A 9222-nucleotide genomic window follows, 5' to 3' on the forward strand; every position below is an offset into this window, starting at 1 on the left:
TTGTATGAAGGCAAAGCCCACCCCTTTAAATGCATACTTCTGTACAGAGGTAGGAATCTTTTGTTAAACATTGTTTGTTAAGTGAAAGACACATGGAGTTGCAGAGATCTTGTCTTCAAGAGCCTGACAGTCTGGTTAGGAAGAAAGGAAGGATCTGGAGATGCAACTAAAAGTGTCTGTCTGTGGAACCAGGATGAGGGTGAGCTGGGCCTGGTGCTGGGTCCTGAAGATCACTTTCCCCTGGCTGGGGTCTGTTGCCTCTGGAAGATGAGTAAACGGAATAAGTAAATTCCTTCAGCGTAGACAGCTTTCCTAAAAGCCCTTTTTCTGAGTCCCTGTTTCCCGTCAGATGCCAGAGAACATCAGATTCTCCCCCCTTTTTGCAGAGGGAAGATGGTGGAGGGTAGAAGAAAGGCTCATTTTGAAGAACATTTGGAGAGTCTGTGGTCTTAGGAAGAAATGGATAGAGAAAAATAAATTGTAGCAACTGAGGCTGTTCCGCGTAGAAAAGAGGAAAAGTCTGGGAGTGGAGTGTGGGGTTAAGAGCCATCTTCAAAATCACTCTTCACGGAATTCAGAAGTGTGTTGAACGTCCTCACACTAACTTGGAAACCATCTGGCGTGTCCTGCCCTTGAAGGACTGTTGGTTCTTCCCGGAGGAGAGGGTTTAGATTGATTCTCTTGGCGCCAACCAGTGGAACCAAAGGGTGAAAGCCTGATGGCAACGCGTTTCTACTCGGTACGAAGAAATGCCTTTAAAACGAGCTGCAGGCAGCAGTCTCAGCAGAGGCAGGCCTCCCCCTGGGCCCCGCCCGGGAGGGAATCGGTCCCCCCAGGGCCGTGGCACCCCGGTTCGAGGTCGCCGGCCGGGGGGCGGAGACCGGGAGCGGGTGTGCGCGTGCCAGAGGCTGCAGCTGCGCCCCGGGGTCTCCCCTGGGAGCGACGCGGGGCGGGGCGGAGCGGGCCGGGCGGGGCCGGGCCGGGGAGCTGAGCAGTCCTCCGCCGGCGGCTGGGAGCGCGGGAAGGGGCGCAGCATGCTTGCGGCTGTCGGGGCCCCCCTGCGCCTCGGTCTGGGGCGCATCTTCCGTTGCGCCCCGGGAGCGCACGGAGAAGCCGCGTGGCGGGCCCTCGCGCCTCCGCGGCCTCGGGGTCTACCCCGCTACTGTAGCAGCCGTGCCCCCAGCGGCTCTGGGCCCCAAGGTCCGGGGAGAGTCCTGACTGGGAACGACCTGGGAGGGAGGGGATGCGGAGCGGCCGGCGTGGAGCCGGGGCTGGGGTGAGGGAGGGAGGTGGAGGCGTGGGTGCGCACTGAGTCACTGTGCCGTCGGTCTGTCGGTCCCTCCGTCCACCCCTGTCGCTTTCGCAGCAGGGAAGGTGCACCGGGTCCCCGCCGAGTACAAGCCTTCGCAATTCGACAAGAAAATCCTGCTGTGGACCGGACGTTTCAAAACGATGGAGGACATCCCGCCTCGGATCCCGTAAGTGTGGCCTGTGCCGCGCCGCCTGGTGTCTTGCGCCTGTAAGGGGTGCGGGGTCCATCCACCTCCGGACCTGGGCTCTCCTGGGAGCGGAGGAGGCCGCGCTGGTCCACAACATCTACCCCCTTAAGGAATGTGCCTCCCCAGCCTCCCCGTAGTGAGGTTTAATGTCAAGTTCCTTGACTGGACAGTGGGCACATAAGCTTACAGGGAGATTGCTGAAGTTGAGTGAAAACCCAGAAGTTCAGTGGGCACTCGCAGCGTCGCCCAGATACCCGCTCCCAGCGAGCTCCTAGTCGCAAGGCAGCGAAGCACTTAGGCCACACGGAAGACATGGTCCGCCAGTGCGTCCCCGGGTTCCTGAGGGGTCCCCATAGAGGGAGAGGAATTCTGCCGGCGGAGCAGATCCCTGCTCCACTCAAGGAAGGATCATGGCTCCCGGGAGGACTGGAGAGTCTCTGGGAGGAAGCCCCATCTATAGGACCTCCTATCTTGGGGCGGGAGACACCTGCTATACAGGGCTCTGCAGCCCACGGAGCGCCGGGTTTACTCGGGCTAGGACTCTGGGACACCAGCATCGCTGGCCTCTTCACCATCCCAAACCCAAGACAGTGGTTCGCTTAAATGATAAAACTCAAGCTGACAGTTTCACCCCAAGGGTAAAGTTAACCTGTAAAAACTGTCTTTCTACAGTTTCAGTGCATGCAAGCCCAAGTTACTTTCCAGGGTTTTCACAAGGGAGCGGATAAAAAAGGGGAGGAAGGAAGGATAAAATCAATCTATTACCTTTTAAGCTGATCTTTTTTTTTTTTTAATGGGGAGACTAGAACTGTAATATCAAATACGAATTTCAGATGTCCTGCATTTTATATTTACATAATGTAAGCAATGCCTATTAGAATGGAAAATGGGAAACTGGGCCTATATCTTGTTCTGCTCATATCGACTACACTTTTTTAAATTTAAATTTACATTTTGTTAATTGAAGTATAGTTAACACATGTTACGTAAGTTTCAGCTGTACTTGTCTACACTTTTATTACTTTTTATTTACTAGTTATCAAAAGGATCTCAAATAAATGGGGGAAAAAAAACATGTGATGCGAAGTGTTCAGTCAGTAATGAATTCTCAAACATTTTTGTCCCTTTCTTGGATCAAATTATTCAATGAGGAATAGACATGGAATTTGAAAATAACGCAGAATTTGAAAACTGTATTTAGCATTTATTCAACCACAGAGACATTTCTTAATATTATAAAAAAATATTGTTTTCCTTGAAATCTATAGACTCCAAACTACAGACTTAGCCCACAGCCGAAATTATCCTCAGAGAAGCTAAAACACCATGCTTGATTTTTTGGAATTTTGGGTTTTAGTGCTACAACAGAGTAATCAATACTTCGATAGTAAATAGAAACAAATAAACTGGTAACTAAAAAAAGAAAAAAAATGTAAAGAACTTGCAGTAGTGCAAACTAATGCTCGTCAAAACACAGTAGACCCAGTATTGCGTTAATATAGCTCTACGTGTGAAGAGACCCATTTTACAGAAATAATTTAATTGCCCCAGGATCATAGTCAAAAGACTTGTTATAAACAGGAGAATTTAACTTTGAATAAGATGCCTAAGAAAGGAATTGTAGTTTTGGGTCAGAAACATGAAAGTACTTGAATATTTTTCATTTTGCTGTTATATATATATATTTCAAGTCACTGCTGTTTTAGGAGGGCTGTGCCTCCTAAACTGTTACACTTACAATGTAAACAGCTTTCACTGTGCATGCTCTTAATGGGCATATAATTAATTAATGGGCATATAATAATAATGAACTATAATCATCATACCATACCCTAATGATATTTAATAACTGTGTTTTTCTTCTTTTTTCAGAGCTAAACTAATTTGGTATAGCAGATCAAAGCCAGATGGATGGGTAAAAAAGATCATATCTTTTAGGTTCCATCTGGAACAAAAGTCAGCAACAAATATAATCTAATAATGTTTTCATATGTTCACCTGTTTACAACTAACATCTTAAAACGTACATTAATCTGTCGAAAATCTAAGGAAAAGAGTTAGATATTGGTTTTCTGTGCTCTTTAAAATGGTGGAAAAGTTAAAAAAATTTTTTTCATTTGTAAGCAAAATTGCAACCCGTCTTTCTAAATTTTGTTTTCAGTGCAACTACATTCTATTTAAACTTGACATTAGATAATAAAGAATACTGCTGAACACATTCTCAAGAATCATTCTTTAATTATGTATATCTGTAAACTTCCACTTCATATTATTCCAAAATGTTAAAATTTATTTCAGTATAAAAAGCCCACAGGCATGATTACTTTCATAACACTGCTTTGTTAAATAGCACTGCTAAAATCTTAAACAACTTGCCAATAACTTTATTAATAAGACTACCTAGTATTCAAGTAAGTATTTAAAATTTCAGAATAATAATAAGAAAATGAAGATGGTTTATCTTTTTCTTCAACAAATCTTTGTAATTTTGATCACTTCTTTTGAAAACTTCATGCAAAAGCCACGAAGGAAACACCTTTCCTTTAATAATTATCTTCACAAAATGTGTAATAGTCTCTTTAATCAGGATAGGATGGGAGGGGGCAAGATCAGGTCCGGAGGCTAGAGAGGAAGCAAAATGATGAAAATGAGTTTTAAAAAACACCTGTTTAAAACTAAAAATGAAGCCCGCTTAATAACAGAGGGGCCGAATGAACACAAGTCATTCGAGACATGTATAAGGTTAAATTCTTACCTTTACCCTGATCTGTGGGAAAAAAAAAAAAAAAAAGATAGGGAGTCAGGCCATAATCTCTAGTAGTTATATTTTGAGCAATTAGAAACTAAATAGACTGGGGAGATTGGGTGGATCAGTCAGTTCAGCATCTCACTCTTGATTTTGGCTCAGGTCATGATCTCATGGTTCATGGGTTAGAGCCCTTACATCGGGCTCTGCACTGACAGTGTGGAGCCTACTTGGGATTCTGTCTCCCTCTCTCTGTCTGCCCTTCCCTGCTCACTCTCTATCTTTCCCTCAAAATAAATAAAAATAAACGTTAAAAAAACATTATAAAAGAAGAGAAACTAAATATACTACACTGTGGTTTCATGGTGACTAACATTAATTAAGATGGAAATATACCTGTTAATTTGAAATTGGTAACATAATGGGCTAGCATTTGGATGTCTTCCACATCTGCAGTTTGCATTCAGAGACATCTTTGGAACATTTACATAACAAATGATCGTCTATCATGTCAGTCAGAAAATAATATTATTTCAATATGATTAACAGAATGCACATCTTGGTTTAGGCCAGAAATGATAGATGCTGCAAGAAACAAAGCTCGGGTGAAAGCTTGTTACATAATGATTGGACTCACAATTATCGCCTGTTTTGCAGTGATAGCATCAGCCAAAAGGGTGAGTATCTCTTTAAAATAAAGCTGGACTAGTGAATTTTAAGCAATATTATGAGCTTTGTTCTCAGTTTGGGGATTATTGCTGTGCTTTTAATGTAAGCACGATTGCATCTTAGACACCTTGAGCTGCCCATATGTATCTATTCTACAGGAAACAAAATTTTTGAGTCAACAAATGCAAAATACATGGGTAGGAGGAACAAAAGCTCATTTCCAATTAAAAGATAAAAACAAAAACAGCACAGTTAATAGCCTGGTTAAAATCTGCACAAGAAGTTTGCTGCATGAAAGTTATCCAGACTAGATCATTCCTTAAGTCATGAACTCAATCATAGCTATCGAATAAAATCTTGAAATGGAAATGCAAACGTTGGAAGTGTTCAAGGCCGGCTTGTCAGTATCCTGTAGGTGAGCCCTCTCTTTGCCGTCTTCTGTATGTGGTTTCTAGAGAGAAATTAAGAGCTGACTGCTCTCTAATTTTGTTTCTTGCTTTCCCAAATCCATCTGCTGAGCAGTTTTTACCATGAAGAGCAGTCCCCCAATACTGGGAGACAACTAACACATCCCCATGAGTCTTCTCTTCTCCAGTCTTAATTTCTCTATTTTGAGCTCTCTGAACACACTCCAGTTTATCAGAGTCGCTCTTCACTGGGCATTTGCAACTGAATGCACTAGAGCATGACTGCAACTTCTTTGATCATGAACCATGTTCTAATAGTGCCACCAGAGTTGGAACTAGATTTTGACAACTTCGTCACACGGAAGAGTTTGCTTTGATCTATACTTCTTCACTCTCTGGGAGTGTGTAGCCAATTACCATTGTGCCTATTGCTGTGATTCTGCCTATCATTACTTTTCAGGTTTTTGAGAGTATCTGAGCCCAGTAATTCACATAGGGCCTGAGGACTGTTAGCTTACTGATGTTATATACATATCCTTTCATTTCTATTAGCTTGGCAGAGAACTTGTGCTTTGAAATTATTCTCATCAAATGGCAAATTTCTTAAATATTTCTTAAGTATTCAAACACAGAAATGAAGAAATTTGGTCATCTCTTCTTTATAACCTACTCTAGATAAAATAACTGTCCACCAAGTTGATGATTCTCTAGCTCCTTAATGACAGACTGGAGGCTGATACTGTCTGGACCCTCCTTGTTTCATAACGTCTTCTCTTTGTTATGCCCCATCTACAGTAGTTCGTTTCTATTTTTTTAATATACCAAGCCCTTTCTCTTCACTAGGCTTTCCTTCCTTCCCCTGGCCTTGCCATAGCTAGCTTATTCTCATTCTCATCAGAGACCTTTTGTGACCACCCCCTCCAAAATGGCCTTGCCCAGGTGCTCACTATTTTGTCATCTTTCTAGCTGTTCATGAATAAGCCATTATACATCAGCAATCTTGTTGACTCCACTTTAAAATATAGCTACCGGGGGCGCTCAGTTGGTTAAGCGTCCGACTTCAGCTCAGGTCATGATCTCATGGTTCATGAGTTCCAGCTCTGCATCGGGCTCTGTGCTGATAGTTCAGAGACTGGATCCTGCTTTGGAGTCTGTGTCACCCTATCTCTCTGCCCCTCTTCAGCTCATGCCCTGTCTCTTTCTCTCTCAAAAATAAACATTAAAAAAATTAAAAATAAAATATACCTGCCATTGGACCACTCCTCACCATCTATCCTGATATCACCCTGATCTGATTAAATAACTTAATGCATATATCTTAAATGAGATAGTGATAGTTGGAGGTGAAGAAAAGGTTAGCAATTTGAAATAATATTTGTGGGAGTAGGAAGGATAGAACTTTGTGGTAAATTTGATATGGGAAAAGACAAGAAAAGGGAAGAAAGAAAAGCCTGGGTTTTTGACTTGAGCAACTAGGTGGATGGTGCCGCTGGAGATGGGTGATGGCTGGGGAAAGAACTGGTAGGCACAAGAGGCAAAATACACCAAGTCCTGTACTTTGGATATATTAAATGTGAGGTGCAAATTAGGCATTCATCAATATCTATTATTTTTTTTAATTATTCTGCTAAGGACTTCGTGTGCTCTTCAGGCTGAGGATCTATAGCTGGCCTCAATTCTGAAAAAGTATAAGCTGTCATAATTTCAAATACGGACCCTTCACCCATTCTGTCTATTCTCTCTACCTATCATGAATGTGTGTTGGAAATTCTAATTCTATTCTCCAAGTCTGTTAACCGTCTTTTCTACTTTTTTGTTATCTGTGTCTCTGTACTGCACTTAGATTATTTTCTCAGATCCATTTTCTAGCTAGAGTTCTTGCCTCCTAATTATGATGCTGATCAGCTTTTCTTTTCACAGGTGATCCCCGCCCCCCCCCACCCACCCCCCAACCTCCACCGCTGCCCCAGATAAATGCTTAGTTTCCTTGCTAGTTCCTTGGGCTAGTGAGAGGAATTTTAGTCACTTCATTGGTGTACCTGATACTTCCAACTCCAGATCCAAACTCTAGACTCACCTGTTGGTGTAGAGATTAAACTTCCAGCTCACAGCTGTTAAAACCAATATTTTTCCCTAATGTCCTCTTCCTGAAACCATTCCTTCCCCTCCTGCTTCAATCCTTCTTATTTCCCACCAGTTTATGCCTTTTTAGTTTTTTCCATTCCTGGTACCTGAGGATTTACCTTTATTGATTTTTGAGTGTAAGCATTTGAAAATATTTTTGTTATATTTTGCCCCAAAATATGTCTTTGTGTGCCAAGAGAGGGTCAGGGCAGATTTCTGACATCAGCTGTCCTGTTGAGTAGAAGTCCAGCAACTTAAATAATTTTTTTTTCTATACCAGAGGATCATTTTTCTTGGATACTATTTGTGACAGACGTTTTAAGTCACTCTTCTCCTTTTCACAGAGTAGTATCTCCTGTGTATGTCTATCTAAAACACAAATTTTTCCAGAGAGTCACATTGCTTTGTTATTTATTTACTTATTTATTTAATTTTTCTTGTTGTGTATTTTTTAGGCTGCAGAACGACACGAGTCCTTAACAAGTTGGAATCTGGCAAAGAAAGCTAAGTGGCGTAAAGAAGCTGCATTGGCTGAACAGGCTAAGGCTAAATGAAACTCGAAGTAACAAAGTGTTAATCAGAATATCATTGCTATTATCAAAAACAATAAAGATAGATAAAACAGAATATTTAAGAAGATAATTGCCATGGTTTTATTTGGTGCAAAGAAGCACAAAGTCTTTTTTATTTTTACTCTTTAGGAAAATTTGTATTGAAGTATAACTATATTCAGAAAAGTGCACAAAAGTGTATACAGTCTGATATATATTTACATAATGGACACACCTGCATAATCACTGCTCAGGTCAGGATGCAGAACACAAGTAGTACCCCAGAAACCTCCTTTCTGCCCCCCTGTGAGTCATCACCCTCCCAAGGTAACCATTGTTGTGAGTTTTATCACCACAGATTAGTTTTGCTTGGTTTTGAACTTTATATAAGTAGAATTACACAATATGCACTTGTGAAGGTGGATCCTGATATTCAACATTATGTTGTGAGATCAATCCAAAAATTTTGTGTACCATGAGTTTATTCATTTTCATTTTGTTATAGTTTTCCATTGTATGAATATGCCATAGTTTATCTGGATATTTGGTCCAGTCTTTGGCCATCACAGATAAGCCTAAACTGAGCACTCTGTGTATGTTGCTCACTAAGGGTTCTTTGGAAATCTAAGCGAATTTTCAACCAAAGTTCCACTCTATTTGGTAATTGGATAATACCTCTGGTTAATCTTTTCACATTATTCCCCGCAATTAGATAAAATAAGTTTGAAAAGTTTTATAAACTAAGAACTATTAATTTCAAAATCTATTCTAAAATGACAAAAATACCAAAACAGTAATTGTATAAGTAATTTAAAGAAACAAAGACATTACAGAAGAAAAATTGCATGTCAATCAATGGCCTTCAAAGTTGTTTGAGTAAGCTCTAAAACAACTTTAAAATTATATATCTCCTCCTCACATAATTTTCATTTGGAATCTATAATTTTTAGTCATAAACTTAGGTAGTTGAAACAGTATAATTTCATTTACTGCATATTATGTCTATGTGTGTGTGTGTGTGTGTGTATACGTACATACATACACACTACACACACACAGAGAGGGAGAGAGAGAGATTTATTTAAAGGATTGGCTTACAGGTTTGTGGCACTGGCAAATCAGAAATTTGTAGAGCAGACCAACAGGCTGGGAGCTCTCTGGCAGGAACTGAGGCTACAGTCCAAAAGTAGTTTTTTCTTCCTCAGGAGACTTCAGTTATGTATGCT

The 9222-nt window shown here is 41.2% G+C and overlaps 1 protein-coding gene across 4 annotated transcripts; it reads left to right on the forward strand.

Moving 5' to 3' along the window:
- The first annotated feature begins 830 nt into the window (after nucleotides 1–830).
- Nucleotides 831–8100, forward strand: FAM162B (family with sequence similarity 162 member B). Of its 4 annotated transcripts, none has more exons than XM_053222342.1 (5): nucleotides 831–1200; nucleotides 1370–1478; nucleotides 3372–3414; nucleotides 4814–4922; nucleotides 7901–8100. In XM_053222342.1, exons 1-5 carry the CDS (start codon nucleotides 1035–1037, stop codon nucleotides 7951–7953), a joined length of 480 nt encoding a protein of 159 aa, XP_053078317.1. In that variant the 5' UTR covers nucleotides 831–1034; the 3' UTR covers nucleotides 7954–8100. The 4 variants fall into 4 exon arrangements, with proteins under 4 accessions (XP_053078317.1, XP_053078316.1, XP_026912832.1 ...); XM_053222341.1 differs by having other exon boundaries at nucleotides 854–1200; nucleotides 1367–1478; nucleotides 7901–8092; XM_027057031.2 differs by lacking the exon at nucleotides 3372–3414 and having other exon boundaries at nucleotides 855–1200; nucleotides 7901–8097.
- The last annotated feature ends 1122 nt before the right edge of the window (nucleotides 8101–9222 follow it).

Source organism: Acinonyx jubatus, chromosome B2, assembly GCF_027475565.1.
Source record: "Acinonyx jubatus isolate Ajub_Pintada_27869175 chromosome B2, VMU_Ajub_asm_v1.0, whole genome shotgun sequence".
Classification (NCBI taxonomy): domain Eukaryota; kingdom Metazoa; phylum Chordata; class Mammalia; order Carnivora; family Felidae; genus Acinonyx; species Acinonyx jubatus.